This window comes from Anabrus simplex, chromosome 1 (assembly GCF_040414725.1).
Source record: "Anabrus simplex isolate iqAnaSimp1 chromosome 1, ASM4041472v1, whole genome shotgun sequence".
Classification (NCBI taxonomy): domain Eukaryota; kingdom Metazoa; phylum Arthropoda; class Insecta; order Orthoptera; family Tettigoniidae; genus Anabrus; species Anabrus simplex.
In genome coordinates this window covers 1739064701-1739090173 of record NC_090265.1, presented here as the reverse complement: position 1 = coordinate 1739090173, position 25473 = coordinate 1739064701, and the positions used below count along the sequence as shown (strand labels likewise).

The following is a 25473-nucleotide window of genomic DNA, read 5'->3' as shown; positions in this document are numbered from 1 at the left end:
AATGCATTCTACACATGAAAAAAAATATTGATCACTTCAGAAAGAATTTTGACAATCACAATTACCAGACGCGAACAAGAAATAATATTTTTATCGAACACAAGAGTAAAACCATTGCCTTGAGACATGTAGACTCTGTTGGAATCAGATTGTATAATAAGCTTCCAAATACGATTAAAGATATTAGTCCCGTCAGTTCATTTACCACAGCTTTAAAAAATCTCCTGCTGAGTAGCTGCTTCTACAGTACAGAAGAATACATGATGAAGTGCTGGTAATGATGCTACTACTTATTAACTTGTAATCTAGTATATAGCCTTAAAAATATGTTAATGTCACATTGACTATGTTCACATTATTAACACCACACCAATATATTTTTATTTTGTCTTGTAAATATTGGTTATTAATATTATTTTAAAAAATTAAGATGTGCTGTCCTAACATTGAGGTATGTGGTGTTTCTGTTCTTCTTCTTTTTCAAAATGTTCATTGTTGTGCATATATTATTGTTAGTATTAGGAAATCACTTGACAACTCCTATACTGTTGGCATATTTCAAAATTTGTAATTGTACAGTCTATGGAAGCTAAATAAATGAATGAATGAATGAATGAATGAATGAATGAATGAATTTCAACCAGATAGATTTCAATGTCATAAACATGATAATGTATACTACACATGTACATAACATACACCATACTACCCTTGACCTGTACGATACCAATAGGGGTGACAATATCCAACAGGAAGCAAAAGTAAGAAATACCATCACAGGAAAATCGTGATTCACTAATGTCTCGCAGAGTACCTTGCTGGTGTGGATCATGAGACACGTGTGACTCATGCAAAGGAAATAGTTCTGCGGACTGCTGGTGGATGGCAAATAGTGAATAATTTATCAATGATCCAAAAGAGAAGAGAATTCTAAGGAATAAACACTTACGATTCAAACTCATACAGTTCAATACGGAACGAAAATGAAGTTTATATCTTTGAACCAAAAGGCAGCCAGGCCCAACAGGATGGAGAAGTTTTGCGAACGGAAGAAGAAGCTGAAAAGCTGAGTCTATTTAATACTATTAGACTTCAGTGCTCCAATGGGGGCATAAAAAAAAGAGACTGGCAACTGCAAGACTTATACAGTTCTCACATTCTACAGAAGGGTGATCCACTAGCATTCACTTTAGCGGTAATAATCACGAGCCACCTGAGCTTCAGATATACAGGTGTATAAATGCATATTTAAGACAAACAATACATGAACAAATTTGTCTGCTTTGTAATTAAGGCACTACACATAAAATTGCAACATAAGAAAAGTGTAAAATAATACTGTTCTCTATTTGAATCTCCTACTCTATTTTTTTTAAACTGATCTTGAAATTTCAAAAAAATATTTACCCTTTGATTCCACTACTTTTACAATTAGGGCAGAGTGGGGTACATTTTTCTAATCCTAAAGTGCTCACATTAGTTACTCTGAAGGAGATTTATTGGAAGTACTTGTCGCCAGATACACATACAAGAAGCATACATAATATTTTAATGCCAATACTGGGTGTTGGTAGATGAGATGTTCAGATGTAGTGGGAAATATTCAAGTTAACCTTTCTTGTTCCTCTTCATCCATTCCCTTTTCCAGATTCTCTCTGGGTAGGGTAGGGTACTAAAGCCCTCCACCTTACTCGATCTTTCCACCATTCCTCTTCTAGTACTTTATTCCTATCAACTCCTCTATTTCCAATACAGTCCACAACAGAGCTCCTCCATCTCATTCTAGGACGTCCCCTAGGCCTCTTTCCAGTCTCTGTATCCATGAATGTTCTCTTTGGTATTCTCTCTCCTGGCATTCTCATCATGTGTCCAAACCATTTTAGCTTTGCTATATCAATCTCCTCTTGAAGTTTACACACTCCCAGGCTTCTCCTTATTTCCTCATTTCATATTCTATCTTGTCCTGTCTTTCCCTGTATGCTCCTCAAGAACCTCATTTCAGCTGCTTGTATCTTACTTTGGCTCTGCTTAATCAACGTCCAGGCTGCTGAAGCATAGGTCAGTATAGGTTTATAATAGGACAAGTATAAAACCTTGCACTTCATTGGCACATCCTTGTTCCATACAATGTCTCTCACATACTGGTAAAAACATGGAGACTGCTGTATTCTTAAATCAATTTCTCCATCCAAATTTCCCTCTTGTGATATCATGCTGCCCAAATATTTGAAATGTTTCACTACTTCAAGAGGTAACTTGGGTAATTTGGTGTTGTATGACTATTTGCTTGCACTGGCAATTTTTACTGTCCTTGAGGTAAATGTGTGATAGAGAAAGCCCCTATACCTAGGGCCATATTTTTTAAAATTGCTGTACGTTATTTAGTTTCCAATAAAATTAAATGGTTTTCTAGTGATACACTCCTTATTAAGACTTAATTAAATCATTTCCGCTAAAATTCCAACTGAGGAGTTAATTACTTCTGTTCAGGCAGCCATCCATAAACTACTTACGGATGAGGAGGTATGACAGGAATGTGCGAGACTGATAAGGTCTGCTACAGTACCTGTGCCCAGTTTAACAAGAGGTGAGAGGAGAGCTCTCAATAAAACTCAAAGATGATTCTGAACTGAGCATTTTTCTCAGCTGATGAGGAAAATTTGATGATGGTAATGGACACTGATGAGTATAAGAACAAAGATTTCAGCTATGTTGTAAGAGCCTGATTCCAGACTGAGCTCACATGACCCTACCACTCGTGTGTTCAACGCGACTGGGAAGCTCTCAAGACAGTCCTCAATTTCAAAAGAGGAGGCTAAACATTTGACTCTGGGAGCCAAATTGCCACCAAGATTATATGGATTACCAAAAATCCATAAAGAAAATGTTCCCCCTCAGACCAATAGTTAGTGTGATAGGTTCTCTTATGTATGCTCTGGCTAATCTAAGAAAATTGGTTCAGCCACATATAGGACGTACTGAATCATACGTTAGGGACGCACTGTATTTCGTTAATTGGTCAACCATCACCGTTCAACCCAATGCTCTTCTTGTGAGTTTTGATGTGGAGTCCTTGTTCACTAAAGTACCAGTTGATTCAGTCATGTCTCTCAGAGCACCTGTTCCCTGACGGCATTACTAAGCTACTTCATCACAACATGGGTTTCCAGCTATTTCTTGTGGTATGGGTTTTACAAACAGAGATATGGTATGGTTATGGGAAGTCCATTTTCACTGGTAATGGCTAATTTCTTTATGGAGCATTTTGAGGAGGCTACTGCTTTGGCGCCTGTCGAACCGATGATAAGGTGGAGGTATTTTGATGATACATTTGTGGTCTGGACAGAAGGTCCTGAGAAACTACAATTTCTGAACCATATAAATCAGCAGCATCCTACAATTAAATTTACTATGGAGATGGAATCGAATGGATGCCTTCCTTTCCTGGATGTTCTAGTAAGAAAGAAACTGGACGGCTCCTTACGGCACACTGTCTATTGTAATCCTACCCACACAAATCACTATCTCCATGCAGCACAAATACAGAGCATTCTCACAATACTCACCATGAGGGCGAAATGAATCTGGAAGCTATCAAATATCCAGCAGGAGATGGACACACTCAAAGTCACATTCAATGAAGATGTATGTACATACTACGACACCTAATGGAAATTTGATTAACCAAGTGGCTAGAGGTATGCAAACTACCCAGTTCATTCGCTCGCTCATTCCACCCTCATATGGTCAACCTTGAGCAGGTTGGCTAGCAACATATAGTTCGAGGTAAGGCCGGTGATGCACTTACACACAGTGCCAACGAAGTTACAATGAACAAACATGCAAGGAGCGAGAAAAAGGGGAGTGGCTACCTAGTAAATGATGAACACATGCAAATATTATAAATTAATTTGCACAGTCTTTCACATCAGCACAAACATTCACCATTATTGTTTTGTTGTTTGTTTGAGCATGGAATGAATTCAAGAGAACATCATTTACACTATCTGGGTTAAGCGAGCTCTTTTCGTCGCTAATTTGATTACAAGCTGAACTGAAATTTCATTCACTTTGCCGCATTGGAGGTTTGATTATACAATATTTTCTTTGCCAGCAGAATAAGTCTTGGATGATCTGTGCTGTTATTTCTCCAGCATGCAAAGGGATCAACAGGAAGGTGATATTTTGATGAAGTTAAGTTTCTCATCCACATCACCATGCCATTCCAGAAAGAAAAGAAATCGGTCAGCAAATCCATATGCATTGTACCAGTATTATTAGACGAGTATTCCGAGCAGAGGCATTGCACAGTGTAAAATAATTCCTCTGTCTCTTCCTTACTCAAACGTTTTTTCTTTAGTTGCTATGCATGAACAGTCACATTCTCTGCAGCTCAAACAATTTCAGGAACATTTTACTTTGTACCTTGACAGCTAGCACTCAATGTTTCATGTAACTGTTGTAGGGGAGGTGATATAGGCCACATTTATTCGTCCATAGTCTGCACCAACATTAACAAGTTCTTGATATAGATCTTGGAACCGAAACAACCGTAAGGAGATGGTCTTCTGTGTAGGCCTAATGTTTTGTTTGACATCATGTGGAACTGTATTTGTTGGACACACTGTATTAGGCTGTACTTTACATGTGCGTTTTCATCTGTGAGGTAATAAATGCAAACATCAATAAGGAAGCACAACGTTTTTATGATACATATGCTACATGTGGACCATTCACAGCTGTTACTAGCAAGAAGTATTCCTGCTCTTCACCCTTGATCTCTTCTTTCTTCTGCAATTCATATTCCTTCCTGTCAAGTATTGCTTTCACACTGTCCTTTGACTCCCCTTCGCTGGTTACAATGAAAGTTATAGCGAATGCGATGTGAATCAATCGGACCGAATGTGGTGCGTTCACTCAGACTGTCTAGTGGCCGGACATGCACGCACGAGCACACAATACACTAGTGAAGTAGAACTTAACCCTAGAAGTGCCAAGTGTTTTTCACTAAATACCAGGCCATTTACTTACGCATTGCACATTTATTTCTTTTTAACAAATTTCAGCAAGCTTAGATAGAAAAAAGTTAGATATACAGCACACCGTATTACTCAGAAAACTTAAAACTTATCTGGTGAGTGTCAGGCAATCCAAATTTTGGAAAACTACGTAAGTTGTTCTTTTTCATGTTTTCAAGTTCACCATTAATAAGAAAACACTCATTTTCAAAAATCACTATATACAAAATGTGGAAAATTTCTTCTATTTTCTTTTTTTACGTTGCACCGACTCACATAGGTCTTATGGCGATGATAGGATAGGCTTAGGAATAGGAAGGAATCGGCTGTGGCCTTAGGGTACAGCCCCAGCATTTGCCTGGTGTGAAAATGGGAAGCCACGGAAAACCATCTTCAGTGTTGCCCACAGTGGGGCTCGAACCCACTATCTCCCGAATGCAAGCTCACAGCTGCGCGCCCCTGACTGCACGGCCAACTCGCCCGGTCTTCTAGTTTTTCAAAGATATTAAGTTCTCAACCCAAAATGCACACAGTTCCAACAGCCGCCAAGCACTACTCGAGTCATTCTTGTAAAGTTTTATTTTCTTGCCAGGCCTAATAGGTCTCCAGAAGTGCTGCACCGCACATTTACACTTCAAAAGAAACAATATTAAAAATACTCTATAATCAGTCTAAAGGTAACGAAAGGAATTTACAGAAACTAACAGCAACAGCGAAGATACACAGTAACTGAGACCACAGGGGAATGAGGAAAGGACAGCTGACTTTATATCTACCCTGATTTTGACTGAGTCATTCGCAGCTTGTGAGGAATGTGTAATGAAAGACATGAAGCTTTGTCTTCAATGTGTTATAATACAGTAAGTGAAAGATAAATGATGTTATAGTTGTTTGAGCGAATGTAAGTACTGTGCATCGTGCATGCGACATTGGCATTCTAGTGACATCATACTGAGTCGCAAGCATAACGTTTGGCAGGTCTAGGGTTAACTACATGTCTACCTTCGTTCAACTGACCGCAAATGGAGAATGCAGACTCTTACAAGAGGCCGGTATAATGTGGAAACCTTCAATTCACAATATACATTTTTAGAACCAAAGATGGTGGAATAAAATACTGTAGTTTTATTCATTTTTATCAAAAGCAAGAAAATTGAATGAATGTTGTTTCTGAAATAATCAACTGAATTATACTGTGCCAATTATATGAAATGCTAATACTCTACTACCAACCTAAGGTGAGCATTATCAACGTCAATAGAGATCTGATAATATGTATCGCATGTAAAATTGGCTTGCTATAACAGTATGACTTGGAATATTACCCACAAAATTACAACTTCATTGCTAATGGCCATGGAGGGTAGACTATCTTATTTAAAACTAGCTGTTACCCATGGCTTCGCTTGCGAGGATTCCGTAAGTTGATAAAAATTAATTGTTCGTCGGTACTGCACTAAGACATTATGTGAAAATCCCTAAAGTGTAAAATGTTGCATTTCATTTACCCCAGAAACTCTTTGTAAACCACGTTTGTGGCATTGTCTTTTGGAGCTAATATGACCAAGCTACTGGCAGAGCTAAATCTGGAACATGCGACATGGAACTCTTCATGTGAGAAAGAGTCCTCTTTTAAGTCGAAAAGAAGAAAGGGTTTCTTTATTTCTAAAGGAGATTACAAATACCAATTTTCTCGTCTGTAACATGTTAAGTTTATGATATATACTGTTGATATACTCGTTTTAAAAACTGCCCAATTCCTTGGCTGAGTGTTCAGCGTTGAGACCTTCGGTTCACAGGGTTCCGGGTTCAATGCCGGGCTGAATCGGGGAATGAAATCGTGCATGATTAATTCTTCGGGCTCGGGGACAGGTTGTTTGTGTTTGTCAAAACACTCTCCTCTTCATATTCACTCAACACACCACTTTACCAACCACAACAGGAATACGCAATAGTAACTACATCCCTACACATAGGGTCAGCGTCAGGAAGGGCATCCAGCCGTAAAACAGGCTCAAATACACACACACATATATATATATATATATATATTTTTTTTTTTCCCCCCAACAGTTCGCACCTGCGACCCCACAGTTCATTTATTTTTAAAGGAGATTCCAAGTACCATCCTTCCCCGCTTCTTTTCACCCCCCCCATATCACCCCTTAAGTGGATTTTCTGAAAACAAAACTTGTGTTCCTTCATTTTTGAAGGAGATTCTAAACACCAATGTTCATGACTGTAACATGCTAGGTTTTGGTGATATATTGTAGATAATCTTGCTACTGTAGAATCTTGGAGCTGATGTTGCCATGGTTACGGCAGTTTATTTCTTTATCCGAATTCTAGAGCAGTGGTAGTGTGGTGCCAATAACTCCATAACTGTTGGTTTTAGGGCCTGTAGGGCTTATAGAGTTTCATTCTTTGCGTCTAGGGGCTTAAATTGAGCTCTGTCTCGTCCTTGTATGACAAATTTGATATTTCACGTATATTAGCCTAGTATTTTTATATCTCCCCTGTGCACCCCTTCCCCTCCCATGTCCCTCAGTCATAATAAATATTTACATTAGTAAAATAATTGTTATAATCAGTCCAGTAGTTCCTGAGATTAGCCATTACATACAAACAAACTTTACCTCTTTATACATTAGTATAGACATCAAGCAAATCACAGAATCCATTTACTTACCTGGTAACCTACAGAATGTAAGGGAGCGTCTTGTGTAGCCACACCCACCACTGCATGTGTGCCTCGTTGTCTTGTGGACCAATGAACCTCCCAAACGTGCAGACCTTTAGTAAGACCAACTTTGCCTCGTATACAGTCCGTACTTTGGGCTACTGGATGCCTGTGGAATGTGAGCTTGTCATCGTCCTGCAAGAAGTCCACATGTTCTTTACCATCCTTTACAAACAGTGATTGATCACACAATTATCAAACATACATTTTTAATTTAATCCTTTTATTACAGTTGTCTGTTGTTCATGGAGGACATAATCTTTAGCTATCTTTAGCTGACAGAAGTAAATATCCTAAGGGTCATAGTGTGGCTCTGAAAATACATCCGTGCTTTGGTTCTGCATATCTAAGCAATCTTGTTCTCGTCAATGAACATCATCAAAAATTAAAATAGATCCTGCCTGACAGACTCGCACCTGGATGATTCATTATGAGCAGTCTGTTCCAACTATACACCAGATTTTCCTCAACATGCAGCCAGTACACTAATTATGTAGGCCAAAGTAAGATATGTTTTAAAATATTTGGTCAAAATTAGCCTATACCGTTTGTTTCTATATTACTATAATTGTAATCATCAAACTGCACCAGCGCCTCCAGAGCCAGGAGTCAGGGATGCCCCAATACATAGAATGGTTGGACAGCCCTGCTTTAGTCACTTCATTCAGTAACCAGATGATCGGCAAGAGAATGACACCGTTGTCCTAAGACTTTTCTAACTTCACCTTTCATGAGAAATGAAAAGCGTTCTTTCCTAGATGAAATTAAGGGCCATTACAAAAACAAATTAGTTTAGGTCACTATCAGCATAAATAACTACTGGCCTACCACATGTACAGTACAACAGGACTGTGTGGTGACAACTACACAGAAATCATAAAACCAGCCAGTTCTGAGACGGACATTGTGGAGCACAGTAGATGTACACAAATGTAATTCAATACTTCTGTCTAGCTCTGTGGCTAACGGGTTAGCATGCTAGCCTACGGTCCAAGAGGCCCTGGGTTTGGTTCCCGACTGGGTCAGGGATTTTAACCTTCATCAGTTTATTTACTCTGGCTTGGAGACAGGCATTTGTACCATCTTCAGCATTGGATTTCATCTCAGGTAGGACCTCATCCTCACAGCTGCGCAGGTCACCCATAAGTGTCAACTCAAGACCCGTACCAGGCCTCTCCCGAGGCCACACAGCATTATTAGTTCTATATGGTATTATAGTACTTGATACAAGAATATGTTTGGCACCATAAAACACATGCTCAAAATTCTACAATTTACATACTACACAAAAAAATAAAATAATAATAATCCATTTACGTTACCAATATTTTTTCACAAAAACCATCCTTCTAATCATTAACAAATACTGTGTTAGCTACATACCTTGACAAATATATTTAATGATCTGTCTTCAGAGTTCCACGCATGTTTCATCTGACAGTCTCGGCTTGCAGGAGGCATGTCCAGCAGGATGTCCAGGCGTGCCGGTCTGGCGAAGTCCTGGGCCAGCTCTCGTGGGATCACGGGCTTGTAGGGCTGTGGGCTTTCGCGGTTAACAGTCTTTACACCTCCTACAAGGCAAAAATTTGTACATGAGGCAACTGCCCAGACCCATTCTTTACATACTACCCTCTAATAATATGATGTACACAATAACCAGTAAAGCACAAAAATCTATATTCAGTATCATACAAATTGTACAAGGACTGTATCTAAAAATCTTAACCAACCGTATGCAAAGAAGAAGATATGGACAAATTCCTGGAGACACCGGATAGATAAATAATGGATGTAGAAGTGACTGTCATGGGAGACTTGAATGAAATCCTTTACTTCATTCTCTGTCCTTAACTGTATCTTTATTATTCTATCTCTTATGTAGTCCACCTTATCCACATACTCATCTTGTTACTTATTATTATCCCCACGCCATTCTTTGCCTTATGTCCTCCCCCTTCCTCAACTTCTTACCTTATCCCCTCCACCTAACCTCACTCAATCTCATCACATCTATATTCTCCTCCTCCATGAAATCACCTCTTCTGACTTTCCACTCAGTGACATGAGGTTGATTACTGTCACCTTCACGATGCTCTCTACTGGTCACCTATTTCTTACATATGCCCCAGCATAAGAACTGCTTCTGGGAAATGCTCTGAAGCTGATTTAAAGTTACCATTTTCATATTACACTATTATTATGATGGGGCCCATTACTTGTGTATTGTATTTGTAAGGAGATAGGAATTGTTTAAGCTGTTGGGTATAACCAATATTTGGGATGAAGCGCTTGGGTTATTTTATGACTCGGACGGAAAATTAGTTTTATGAAAGGAAATATTAAGTGAACGCTTGTGTTGACTAGCTAGCTCTGTGAACCTAGGGCGTGACTGAGTCCACAGTGAAATAAGGAGAAACATGTAATCAGGAAGAGACTTATGATATAACAGAAGTAAATGAGTGAGGAGGTGACACCGTTTACACAGTATATTTTCCTTTGAGAAACAGCGCGTGTACATGTGAGACGGTGATTATATCTAAAAGTTACTAACTTGTGAATTGATATTGCTTTCCAAGCATCTTTGCCTTAACAGAATTACACGATGTGGAGAATAGTTTGTTGCTACCAGTTCTCATTTAGTGAAATGCAGTGTAATGATAGTGTTAACGGCATTCAGTATACGCCATTAATCTTGGCGATTAATAGCTCATTTTCGGACAATTGTCTGTATGTTGTTCAATGAGCTCAAGTCGAGCTTATTAACAATTACATCGGAAACTGGTTCAGTTACTGAGGTGGAACGAGATACCAACTAATACGGCACATATCTTCTTTTTTTTTCTTTGCTAGTTGCTTTACGGCGCACCGATACAGATAGGTCTTATGGCGAAGATGGAACGGTAAAGACCTAGGAATGGGAAGGAAGCGGCCGTGGCCTTAATTAAGGTACAGCCCCAGCATTTGCCTGGTGTGAAAATGGGCACGGAAAACCATCTTCAGGGCTGCCAACAGTGGGGTTCGAACCCACTATCTCCCAGATGCGAGCTCACAGCTGCGCGCTCCTAACCGCACGGCCAACTTGCCCGGTACAACGGCACATATCAGGTGTGGTACAAATATATAAGACAACCCAAATCTCATTAAGTAATAAGAAATGTGGGAGGACAATTGTGGGCTTGTTAAACCGTTGAATTAAAAGACATCAAGGTAACATAGGGAGATGTGTATAAATTGTGAACACGTTATGAACACTGTTCTGATGAGATTTAGTTGTGTTTTCATTTTGGTATGTTGTTTGAAATGTTCATCTGAATACATTAATTGTTCCTTATTAATTTTTTCGTTGCTTCTTCATGGAGAAATCTTTGTGGCAACAAAGCCTAACAAAATACCAGACTTCCAGTTTATGCACCTGACCTAGTATGAAATTTTTATTTGCTCTAACATTAACGAATAGAATTGCATTACAATTTGTGTCCAAGTGTCTGGTTAACAGAAGTTAATTGTAGATATCAAGGGATTTCAACAAATTTTTTTCTCTAAAAATTTGACAACTGCATAACTTGTTACAAAATGCCCCATCACACTACTTACAAACTCACTATCATTCAGGTTCTCATGACACTCCAACTACTCAAATTAACTGCATATTGAAGGGCATCATCTTCTTCTTCTTCTTCTTCTGTGAATCGGTCTTGAGACAGGTACCAACTGAATAGCCTCCATGATTCTCTGTCCTGAGCAACTTGCTTCAGTTGTTCATAGCTTCTCCCTTGTCTGACATCTGTTAATATTCCAAACCTTCTTCTTCCTCTTCCTTTTCTTCCATCTATTTTTCCCTCCATCACCCTCTGTTGAAGACAATTTCTATGTAGCATGTGACCCAACCAGGGCATCTACATGACAATAAAGACTAAGTCTATGCAAAATGAATGAAGAAAAGTATGAAAGAGAATGAAATACACTAGAATAAGCATATGGTTCTAGACTTACAGTCCATAGGACCCTTACCAGGATTACTTGATTTGAGAACTGGAAGAGATCCAAAGGAAAACAGCATAATTTGTTCTGGGTAATTCCCAACAAAAGAGTAACGTTACAAAAATGTTGCAAACTTTGGGCAGGGAAGACTTGGAAGTAAGGAGATGAGTTGCTAGATTAAGCAATATGTTTCGAGTTATCAGCGGAGAGGTGGCATGGAATGATGACGGTAAATGATATCTTGAGTAGAGCTTTTAACTAGGATGGATCATAATATAAAAATAAAGTTGAAATGTAAAGGAAAAATTGCAGCAATTACTCATTTATCATCGGCTGTAACTTGATCCGAGTATATATAACTTCTTCCTCCAAACATTGACCAGTTCAACTCAGTTTATGGATGTGTTTACGATGACTAAACAGACCAATCCTGGCATAAAACATACACCAACACAAATCACACTGAATGGATGGAGGAGTGCAGGGTTGTAATTGACGGAGTTTTCTTGCTTGTTGCTTGGCCTCTTGATGTCTGCGGCGTTCTCTTTCAAACAAGTTGACAGCGGTGGATGTAGTGTTCCGCCACAGTAAGTGGTCCACAGCACATTCTTCCCATGCCTGTATATCTATACCAGTTGTCTTCACGATGTGTTTCAGCTGCTCCTTAAAACGCTTAAGAGGGGCTCCATGAGGTCTACTGCCAGAGCAAAGTTCACCATAAGGAATTTGGCGGGGAAGCCTGGTATCACCCATGCAGTGAACATGGCCTAACCATCTCGGTTGATGAGCGATGATTGTTGCCTCAATGCTATTTAGCTGCGCTTTGTCGAGAACTGCTGTGTTGGTCACATAGTCCTCCCACTTAATATTAAAGACGAATCTCATTTTCTGTTGGTGGAAGCGCACAAGTTTTTTGATATCACGGCAATAGAGTGTCATTTATAGAAACAGGAATAATTTGGGAATGGAATCATTTACCATCAGAGATGTCTACTAGATTTCCTACTTGAAATCATTTCAGAAAAAGATAATGCAAACAACTGATAGGGACAGCCCTAAATGCAGATCAGTGGTGATAGATTGAAAGAGGAAAAATTAGTTTTGAGGGGTGTATGGAAACATACTGTATTGACAAGAAGATAATAAGGTTTTCGAAGTTGTGGTAGTAGTAGTAGTAGTAGTACTGTGTCTGCTAGCCCAGCCATCCGCCCTCCAGTACATTAGCTGGAAGCGGGTGAATAACGTAAAGCAAAAAGTGTTGCCAGACTGATGAGTCCAAAGTTCACTTACTAAAATCAATTAAACACATACTGCAATATTTTTTTCTCTTCACCCGTCAACTGTTTTGTTACGTCTTGTCTCGAGTTTATGGCATCTAAACATAACGATCTGAGAATTTAAAAAAAAAATATATATATATATTTAAAAAAAGCAGAGGTACCGTAATTGAGTGTGCAGAAAAAACTACATAGTGTTCTTGTACAAATTCTGTGTACGAAAGTTACAAATAAGTACAATTTGCATCAGGAAGACTGTGTAATAGAGCAGTGGCATGAAAACAAGAGGAAAAATTAATTTCCAAAGGGTCAAGTTATATGTAGTACATTTTGTAAATTTACAGTTAGACCTCTCTCCTAATACAGAACATCTTCCAGCTCAGACAAAATTTTACGTCCCTTTGTCTTCATGATGTATTTCAGCTGAGATCGAGATTTTTTAAAACTGTATTAATACGCCGACATATGAATTTATAAGTTGAATATTAAAGAAAAGTTTAAGAAAATAATTTGAAACATTGACAAATGAGCAAATTAAACCTAACAACTCAAAGACATAACACTGAGTGAAGATTGCACCACCAATGAAGGAGGAATCTTCTAAGTGTCCTACTTCCCTGATTAATAAAATCATGTTGACTGAAACACTTTATGTAAGGATAACAGCAATTACAAACAATCTTCAGTTAGCCAGTTATTTTAAAAAGCTACAACTAAAGATGAATTACAGTGAGAATTACAATTGAAATGCAGAAAATAACTATTTTCACAAACAAAATTAAGCTATGGTTTGGGAGTAAGAGTCACAGCGACAGGGATAGAGACTGCATGCGAACTGTTATAAACCAATGCAGAGAAATTATAAAGATACCAGCACTAAAAATATTGACCAAAAGGAATCGAATGACATTGCAAAAATCTTGCGAAAAACAAGAATTCCTTTCTTACGTTCGTATGAATAATGTGAGTAAAAATATTAGGGGCATTGTTGCAGGATCAATATGAACAGACTAGAGTAAAAGTAGACTGTAACAAATCAATCCTGAAGACAAATTTTATTTATTATTCATTCTGACATCAATACATGTTTGCCAAGGGACACAGAATAGCTCACACACATTCTTTGAAAAAATAAGTGAACCCTTAGTTTCAAAAAGAAATATCAATGTACTGAAGAATATAAATGTTATTTCTCATGCTGTCAGGAGGATTTTTTTTTATGAACTGTTTTACGTCGCAACAACACAGATAGGTCTTATGGCGACAATGGGACAGGAAATGGCTAGGAGTGGGAAGGAAGGGGCTGTGGCCTTAATTAAGGTACAGCTCCAGCATTTGCTTGGTGTGAAAATGGGAATCCATGGAAAACCATCTTCAGGGCTGCCTACAGTGGGGTTCGACTGCAGCTATTGAGCTTGGTCAGGAGGAAATTAAATACTATGTTTTCCATACAAATGGTTCCGCATTACTGCCTGGTGTTATTCAATGTTGCTTTTAAGAGACTAAATCACTGGGTTATCAAACCTACTTCTGCACAGGAAATAAATATATATAATGCTCTAGTAACAGAACAAAAGGCCCAACTACTTGGTTTATCAAAAAGCTATCATCATTCTATCTTTTGAAAATAATACTGGTGCCATTTAACATACATACATACATTATCATTATAGACTGTTATGCCTTTCAGCGTTTAGTCTGCAAGCCTCTGTGAATTTACTACATGTCGCCACAATCCTCAATTTTCAACTAGTTCTATACCTCTTATCTTTAAATCGTTAGAAACCGAGTCTAACCATCGTTGTCTTGGTCTACCTCTACTTCTCTTACCCTCCATAGCAGAGTCCATTATTCTCCTAGGTAACCTATCCTCCTCCATTCGCCTCACATGACCCCACCCCCGAAGCCAGTTTATGTGTACAGCTTCATCCATCGAGTTCATTCCTAAATTACCCTTTATCTCCTCATTCCGAGTACCATCCTGCCATTGTTCCCACCTGTTTGTACCAGCAATCATTCTTGCTACTTTCATGTCTGTTACTTCTAACTTATGAATAAGATATCCTGAGTCCACCCAGCTTTTGCTGAAATAAATTTCTAGCATTAACTTTTCACATTTGAAATAGTAGAATAATTTGCACTTACACATGAAATAAGGTAATTAGGCCTGTATAGTAACAATTTATCACGTAGGTTACCTACCTAGCCCACAGTTCACGATCAATGGGAGATCCTTTATAAGCAAACCATTTTATACTAGCTTCATTCATAACCTGCTTCATAACCATACTCCGAATTATCACTGGAGAAAGTCGACGTCCATGTTCCTCTTACACTGAACCAAATACGGTATATACAGAGAGAATAAATAAATTTAATTAATTAGATACCGATTTTTTCACTGCTTCCAATCTCTACTTACGAAAAATGAAAACATAGTGTGCCAAATGCATAACCTTTCATACACGCGACTTATTTGACTTGCTCTACAAATAATTCCATTTGTTAATACAGTTCCAATTTCTCCCTGATATAATAATTTCTTAATTACAAACAAATGTAATGTAACGTGGCTTTATGCCGTCAATGAAGTATAATATTTGGAAACATGAAATGGCAACTAAAAACGTGCTGAAATACGCAAACTTGCAATGGAAACAAACAAAAAGGAGTTCCCTGGAACTATCTACCTATTTACAACAGTGTGTATCAAGTACATGTTTTGGAATTGCAGCCAACAGAGAATGCCAATTACACCTGGAATAATAAATACTTTCGTACTTGAGACTTCTGATCTTCAATATAATTGTTACCGCCGGCATGTCAACCTTAGAACAGGTTAAAGAACTCTTCTACGAATTGTTACCTCTTTCCATCTGTGTCAATAGCTTACGTTAAGAAAACGTTTCGGGCTTAGAATGAGTATGCGGTAAGCAGTATTGTATTCTGAAATGCTAATTATAACCGCAACAAAATGATCAGTGTATCTAGTCGAGCTTTACTCACCAGATATCTTCTGCCCCATGTTCATGCCCCGGCTGCCTCGTGTGCGCCGGTGCTCCAGGTACGAGGCCGACTTGTTGGGCAGCACTGCAGCCTTGTAGTTGTGACGACGTAACTCTCTCAGCTCCAGGCTGGATGCACCAGGGGCGGCGGATGCGGAGGCAGTCGAGGCGTATCGCGACGCCCGAGGGCACTGGCTGCTCACACCACGAGATTTGTATCTGAAATGAGAGGTTATCTCGTTGAAACAAAACTGATGACATGTCCACAACACTGAATTATTTTATGCTTGCTACAAGAAACAAACTTATAAACAATGCCACTCGTATCTGCTCGGCTACGAGCAATTAAAGACATGTGCAATGAAGTTATCACCATGAATTAGTATCGTTCAACCAATTTATTTTAGAACTGCGGAGCCCTTATAGCCTAAACAGAATATCCTTACTTAATACTTCAAACAGATAATTTGGGAGGTGAAAATACATAAAGCTTCCTTGAGAACAACACTGACATCCTCGGCACCTTGAAAGAAACCATCAAGACCAGCAATTCTCCAATCAACATGATTTCAAACTGAAAGCGAAACTGAGAGAAATCTGACTCTACTCTTCACACAAACTTACATACTTGTTCGTCTTTGACAATCCACATAATGATGAATTACTGAGAGCAACCACTTTCGGTGGTAATTTTCACAACAATGGTCGATAATGCAAGATGTGCACGTTTCCAAAGGCATTATCGTTGCCTACGAGATCTTTATCATTATTATGTATTATTTTCTTGTGCCATATGCACAATGAGACGTCCGGATGCATCCGTTCTCCAGGAGATCCAACATATGCACGCAATTACTTGAGCTGCAAAAACAGTTAAGAAAGGGAACAGCGACTTTTCGGTATGAAAATTTTGCTGTCGGAGTCAATAATATTTAGTAATAACAGTCACCATCACTATGTGGCTCATTGTTTTGCTTTTAATTTGAATTACGTATTGGCCAACAATGTGTTGATGCTTCCATTAATAAATATATATATAACTTTTTCTTCTAAAAGCAATAATCCTGAACCAATGGACTTCATTTCGGCACTTGACATTTTGCGACAGTGATATTTTCCCGATAGTACATCGAGTACTGAAACTGTTTGCTGTCTTACTAGTAACCAAAACGCTTTTTCTTATCCCTGAAATATTTAAAAGGTTATTTGCAGAATATGACGGTACAAGAAAGATTGAATGTGTAAGTAGAAAATATAATCCAAGAGCTGGCTAAACAACCCAGGAGATGTTTGTTGTTGTAATCAATATGAATTCAAATGTATCTTAATTAAACAATTGTGCTATTTTGAAAGTTTTAATTCAGTGTTAATAATTTCACAATATGCACCCAACATTAGCATAGTCAGTACTAGAAGATGCGGTAATGTGGTTCTGGAGAAGACTGACAGGGACGAGTTGGACAGAAAAAAAGACTAATATCCAAATCTTGAATGTCGTTAATGAGAAACGGACCTTAATTTATTCAACAGAGCAGAGGAAAGCTAAATTTCTTGGACACGTCCTACGACATGACATCCTTTCTCCAGAATGTCTTCGAAGGTCCTAGGGAAGTCGAGAGGAAGACCACGTCTCTCATACCTTAGGAGCATAATCACTCAGCTGGGTTTTGCTTCCTATGTCACGATGAAAAGGATTGCTGAAGACCGTGGGATGTGGCTGCAGCGAAAAGGCCTAGCTTTTAGATAATGGATGGATGGCACCCAACATTATTTTACAGCAGTCCTCAAATTTTAATATTTACACAAAAAATTCCTTCGTACGCCCCTGACCACCACCTATACAGTTACGTAAAACTACAACCTTGCTTTGTTGATGCTGTAATCATAACAACGGGACCCAGAAATTAACGCGTAATCCAAACCACAAGTAAAAGATTTTCCATTTCAAAATATTCCACACGCCAAGATTCGAGCCCCAGCCCCTTGGTTTGATGCCAGTGACGACACCACTCGGCTACAACCATTTGAATCTTTGGAGTGCCTCCTTATAAGCAAATAATTATAAGCACACGCAATACTGCATAACCTGCACTAACAAGCACACGTACACACAGTGCATGGGACAGATGATCAAAGGTATTCCAAACCCCTGATGCGAGCCACAGCTAAAACGAAAGGGCGCGGCAGTTATAACCAAAGTGTATTCATTCTTTCATTCATTCATTGATGCATCATATAAATTTTAGTGGCGGGAGTGTCCGAGGACATGTTCGACTCGCCTGATGCAGATCTTTCTATTTGATAAGAGGATGATGATGCTATGGAGAAACCTAGTGTCAGCGCAAAGCCTACTTCTGCTGAATAACACGAAGAGGGCTGCTCGAGGCTTTAAGTTCCCACCCGACGGATGATCCACTATTTACAGCGCCATATGCTATCTCTCATCCCATATGAACAATGCGGAGAGATTTGGAACCGAATCCAGGCACGCAATCTAGTGATTAGAAATTGTATACCATCCCCTCTCCTTCCCCGCCGGCCAACATTCTGATGGTGATTTTTTTCTTTTCCACCAACGGGACTCGAACACGCTAACCACGGTTTCGGACAGACTTGGCTCCTTAACTATCATGGCCACTACTACTACTTTCTTTTTTACGATTTGCTTTACGTCGCACCGACACATCTTATGGCGATGATGGAATGGATGGGGTAGGAAAGGGCTAGGAGTGGGAAAGAAGCGGCCGTGGCCTTAACTAAGGTACATCCACAGCATTTGCCTGATGTGAAAATGGAAAACCACGTAAAACCATCTTCAGGTCTGCCGAATGCCCGAATGCAAGCTCACAGCTGCGCGACCCTAACGGCAGGTCAACTCACTCGGCACTACTACTTCTACTACTACAACCAATAATAATCATCTTACTGGTTTTACGTCCCATGAACTACTCTGACGGGTTTCGGAGATACCGATGTGCTAGAATTTGTCTTTTACGAACTGGTAAATCTACCGACACAAGGCTGACATACTAGAACACCTTCAAGTACCACTGTACATAGCTGGGATCGAACTAAGAGTTCAGAAGGCCAGTGCTTTACTTTATTGTCTGAGCTACCCAACCCGGCGAGCGTTTCCGATTTTGTTATGAAATCAATAAAATTACGGAGCTTTATAAAAGTTTATTTCTCCTGGTGGTTTAATCTCACTCTACACTTAACACATTTTTTCAGCGACGCTGGGATGCTAAAGAGCGAGGACCAGAAAAGAAGCAGCGGTCACCGCCTTGCTTAATATAGCTTCGGTGTTCAGATGGTATGAGCAACGGAAATAATCTTCAGGACTATTGAGGGTGGGCTTCGAACCCACCATCCCCCGAATGTCAGCTTGCAGGGCAAGACCCTCAACGACCCTCTCAGAATTTTAAAAAAGTCTTAAATGTCAGAAATTATTAAACTGATATTTTTTTCCTAAATATAATTTTTAGAGCTTCCAACAACTGAGTTACAATGATTTTTTTTCATAACACTATTTCTTCCTTTTTTTAAAAACTCAGATATCCAGTGCCTTTTACTTGTCTCCCTTCACTGTCAAGGCTATAACAAGGTCGACATCCTGTCGAGTCGTTGATCTGCCGTCCTTCCCAACAGGCCACAGTAACGAGACACAAAAGTAACAGTGTGTGTCTATAGGAAACCTGTGCATCGAGGTTTACATCAAAATGGGTGTACATTACATTGGGTCTAAGTTGAAAACTTGAATATACCCTCAGTTCTTCTTTAGCTTGTCCCACACCCTGGCGGGATCGCGGGTGCGAAATGTGTCGCACATGTGAACTTCGCTGTTTTGCGATCGGTCGCTTTTCTTGATGCCGATCCTATGTGAAGGGATGCATTCACTATTGCATGTTTCTGTGGTAGTTAGTAGTGTGTTATGTTGAGCGCATATGAAGAGCAGTTTGCTGAGACTAACAATGGGAGATCGCCATGTGGTTTTCTAGAAAAGTGTTCACATTTTGAGGATTTGCACTTCATTAAAAAACTCGGAAGCTTCAATTCCCAATGCCAATGCGCTAGCGACTACGCCACAGAGATAAGTCGGAAATATCTGCGGGAATAAGACTACAAAAGTCTGAGGATAGATTTTAAACGTTAAATTTTGAAGAAAACAAGGCCCACTGGCAGAAACGCTCGAACAGGGATAAAATGTTTTAATGAAGGGTAAATCCTCAAAATTTAAACACTTTTTTTTTCTTTCAGAAAATCACATGGAGACCTCTCCTTGTAAGACAAATTCCCAGTCCCGAGTTAAAGGAATTAACCAGGCGCAGAAAGCATACGTCAAATGGGTTTCAAACATACAACAATAATGTCGCAGTGATTATTGTTTTAAGAGGAAGTACAACTGAGGCAGCGATCCTCTATTAACACTAATCAGAAGATAAATGGAAGAGGTCCGACACTTCGAAGAATTAACCTGACGTGATCCGGAATCGAACCCAGGACCCTCTGAAACAAAGGCATCAACGCCAACCAATCAGCCAAAGAGCCGGTCAAAATACTTATAGATCAAATTGGTCGTAGTAATTCCGGGAGTATACTGACCGAGCCTTTGCTGGCAAGATGTAGTGTTTACAGTGCACTGTGTCTTATGGTATGGGCTAGAATTTTTTTTTTTTTTACTTTCACAGATCTGTCTCAGTCTCATCCTTGGCTTTGACAATATGAAAGTGACCGAGGTATGAGCGATGCTAGTAATACCATTTCTTGTGCAGCCAGTCCCTGTTATGAATGGTGTGAAAATATCGCTCATAGGGTCGGTTGGTGTATGCATTTCAGTGGGCTTGGCAGACTGATATGTAATAGCAACAGCTGGCTCGGTGAGGAAAGCAACGGGAAACTACCTCACTCCTCATTTCCCTAATACGCCTCTTCAGTGATGCCTAGGCCATCTATGACAGCTGATGGCAGAGCTGTTGAGGATCCAACCAGCCTTAGGGCTGACGACTGAACATACATACATACATACATACATACATACATACATACATACATACATACATACATACTGACCGAGCACCGAATAAAGAGCAGTCATACCGCTGTAAACTGTGCCCTGAAGCAACAACCACCACCTCAGCGCCAAGTGACTTCTCTCTCTCTCCTGCATTGCCAACTACTACTACTTCAGGATTGTGACTCATCCCTTCCACTCATCGAACACACTGCAATCGAGTTCTCCAGAATACGGCAAACAATTTCGTCGTCCTATTCCATGTCTTAACCCGATACCATCTTCCTTTCATGTTATAAGAGGTTAATTAGCGACTTCACTTTTAGAATAAGAATTGTCATCCCATACATTCTACTGAATGCCAGGGGGTTTTGTTATGAAACAACTCATCCAGTGATTAACAACACGTACACAGTTATGCCTCCCAGCTTTACTCACATCCATTTAAGGTTGTAAAAAGGAAGCCGTATCTCCCACATTGACATGTTAAGGTTTGCGAATGCTATTGTAATCATCACAAACAATAGTGACGATGTAGAGAAAAAACTGAATGAGACAGAGAAAATGTTCACTGTTTACTACAGGACGAAGATCAGAGGAACGAAAAGGAAGGGCTGTAGTGTACGGGAGAGAAATGCGCCCTTGACAGTTCAACTGGAGAATCATGTTTTTGGAAGTGGCTGAATTTGTTCACTTTCAGTACGATAACAAGAGCCGGTCGAAGTAGACGAGAAACAATTAGCCGCATAACATACACCAAAACACGCTTTTAACTCAAAGAACTTGTTTATATCTAACAGCCTTAGTTTCGAACTCACGAAGAGACTGATGAAAACACATACCGGTACTGTATACTGAGTTGTACGGCTGAACGAAATGGACGGCGGGGGGCAGTAGAGAAGAGGAGACTTGAAGCTTTGGAAACCTGGTGCTATCGGTGAATGCCAGAAGTTAACTGGATGGACAGCATAATGAATGCTGTGGTGTTAGCTAAAACAGGAGAATCGAGATGCCTCTGGCATCAGATTCAGATAAGACGAGACCGGATGGTAGGCGACCTACTGCAACATAACACAATGCCAACAACAGTAGCGGGCTGCACAGAAGAGCGAAACCAGCGAAGAAGACCACGTCTGGAATACACACTCCAAAACATGTCGAACATGGAATGTGCGAACTGCTCGGAACTGAAAAGGAAGGTCAAGAAAGAATGGAAGACAGCCGGGCTGAGTGGCTCAGATGGTTGGGGCGCTGGCTTTCTGACCTCAACTTGACAGGCTCGATCCTGGCTCAGTCCGGTGGTATTTGAAGGTGCTCAAATACATCAGCCTCGTTGCTGGCACGTAAAAGAACTCCTGCGGGACTACATTCCGGTACCTCGGAGTCTCCGAAAACCTCAAAAGTCGTTCGTGGAACGTAAAGCCAATAACATTATTATTAAGAATGGAAGACTGACTGCAAATGAATCCATGGGTTGATATCGAAGAAGCAGCTCCCACATAGTTCAGTGGTAGAGAATTATGTTACAAATGAATAAAGCAAGTAAAATAATAAACTAAAACTAACATACATACATACATACATACATTATCATTATAGACTGATATGCCTTTCAGCGTTCAGTCTGCAAGCCTCTGTGAATTTACTAAACGCCGCCACAATCCTCGATTTGCAACTAGTGTTGTGGCTTCATTTAGTTCTATACCTCTTATCTTTAAATCGTTAGAAACCGAGTCTAACCATCGTCGTCTTGGTCTACCTCTACTTCTTTTACCCTCCATAGCAGAGTCCATTATTCTCCTAGGTAACCTATCCTCCATTCGCCTCATATGACCCCACCACCGAAGCCGGTTTATGCGTACAGCTTCATCCATCGAGTTCATTCCTAAATTACCCTTTATCTCCTCATTCCGAGTACCTTCCTGCCATTGTTCCCACCTGTTTGTCCCAGCAATCATTCTTGCTACTTTCATGTCTGTTATTTCTAACTTATGAATAAGGTATCCTGAGTCCACCCAGCTTTCGCTCCCGTAAAGCAAAGTTGGTCTGAAAACAGACCGATGTAAAGATAGCTTCGTCTGGGAGCTGACTTCCTTCTTACAGAATACTGTTGATCGCAGCTGCGAGCTCACTGCATTAGCTTTACGACACCTTGATTCAATCTTACTTACTATATTACCATCCTGGGAGAACACACAACCTAAATACTTGAAATTATCGACCTGTTCTAGCTTTGTATCACCGATCTGACATTCAATTCTGTTGAATTTCTTACCTACTGACATCAATTTAGTCTTTGAGAGGCTAATTTTCATACCATACTCATTGCACCTATTTTCTAGTTCCAAGATATTAGACTGTAGGCTTTCGGCACAATCTGCCATTAAGACCAAATCGTCAGCATAGGCTACACTACTTACTACATTTCCACCTAACTGAATCCCTCCCTGCCATTTTATACCTTTCAGCAGATGATCCATGTAAACTACGAACAGCAAAGGTGAAAGATTACAGCCTTGTCTAACCCCTGTAAGTACCCTGAACCAAGAACTTATTCTACCATCAATTCTCACTGAAGCCCAATTGTTAACATAAATGCCTTTGATTGATTTTAATAATTTGCCTTTAACTCCATAGTCCCCCAGTATGGCGAACATCTTTTCCTTCGGTACCCTGTCATATGCTTTCTCTAGATCTACGAAACATAAACACAACTGCCTATTCCTCTCGTAGCATTTTTCAATTACCTGGCGCATACTGAAAATCTGATCCTGACAGCATCTCTGTGGTCTGAAACCACACTGGTTTTCATCCAGCTTCCTCTCAACGACTGATCGCACCCTCCCTTCCAAGATGCCAGTAAATACTTTGCCTGGTATACTAATCAATGAGATACCTCGATAGTTGTTGCAATCCTTCCTGTTCCTTTGCTTATAGATAGGTGCAATTACTGCTTTTGCCCAATCTGAAGGTACCTTACCAACACTCCATGTCTTAATTATGCACCGGTAATGAATGCAATGGAGTGATTTTTCTTCTCAAGTGAGATTTACGACTCTTGACCTCTGAGGGGTATTGCTGTATATATTCGAGAATTTGAAATGAGGTACTATCAGATGATTTGTAGGTACTGTATATTAGGATAATTAGAGAGATTATAGTAATAGTAGAACAATACCTGAAAAACTGCGAGAATGGAGCACTGAGCTAAGACATTTGAGACTAGCAAGACACAGAGATAGCCTTTGTCTCAGCCTAGTTGGCCTTGCCAGTGGTTGGCATTGAAACTGTTGCTTGCATTTTTCACGTTAGGCCACTCCACTCCCACAGACACCACATTGACGTGCTACAGTCAATACAGTGGGAATTAACAAGAACAAGGCTACTACACAAGTCTTATCTCTTGTTCCACTGCCAAATATAACATGTGAGTGAAGGCAGACGCAGTCTACCAGGACCATGAAAAAAAAGTCTTCATAAAGTTCAAGTAGGGGTGGGTACTTTGTGTAATGTTTGATGATACATTACTTATATAACTTGTGCGGCGAACCTTTTCTTCGTGAGCGGAAAGATTTAAGCCGAGTGCTTGAAATACACGAGTGCAAAAACTTTCACGTCGCATAAGTTGCATGCAAAATTTTATTTATTACCACAAATATATATATAGTGGAAACATCAAAATACGAGTTTTGTCCGTACATTGTTCAGAATTTAAAAATAATGGTATATCTGTATCGGACATGTCGACAGTAACAAGGAAATGCACTTTTTTTAAAAAAATTTCCGTCATTACTATCTGTCTGGCTGTATGTATGTATGTATGTATGTATGTATGTATGTATGTATGTATGTATGTATGTATGTATGTGTGTAAGTATGTATGTACACGCATCACGAGAAAATGGCTGAAGAGAATTTAATGAAAATCGGTAAGTAAAGTTGGGGAATGAACCACTACAATCTAGGCTATGAATAATTTGATTCACGTTGAGTGAAATGGTAGTTTAGCGGAGGGCCTAAAATTTCATTATCAAATATTTATGTTATTAATGGCCCTATAGATAAACACTGCATAACGAATGTTATAGATAACTACATTTCCGATCACTTATGTCTTATATATATTTTTACCCTACCGGCCATGATAACGAAGATATTCATGAATTTGAATTCTAGTTGCTTAAGTCCATATTAACGCTGGGTAAACCGAATTTAATGAAAATCGGCATACAAAGTCAAGGAATACGGTACCGTACTACAATAGTTTACGGGAAGGAACCTAAAATTTAAATTTTAAATACCTATGTTATTGGTCCTGTGGAAAAGTACTACATAACAAAAGTTATAGAGAATACAATTTCAGATCACTTATGTCTTATTCAGTGTTACTGTACTGACTATGATAAGAGTGGTGGTGATGGTGTTTATTGTTTTAAGAGGA

General features: G+C 39.5%; 1 protein-coding gene across 1 annotated transcript in view; it reads right to left on the bottom strand.

The window, feature by feature from the left end:
- gus (gustavus) overlaps positions 1–25473 on the bottom strand; it is a 268422-nt gene that overhangs the window by 11545 nt on the left and 231404 nt on the right. Inside the window, exons 2-4 of the mRNA XM_067155085.2 lie at positions 16023–16240; positions 9142–9329; positions 7708–7893 (exon numbers count right to left, since the gene is read on the bottom strand). Coding sequence (XP_067011186.1) covers positions 7708–7893; positions 9142–9329; positions 16023–16240 — 592 coding nt within the window. The remainder of the gene's footprint in view (positions 1–7707; positions 7894–9141; positions 9330–16022; positions 16241–25473) is intronic.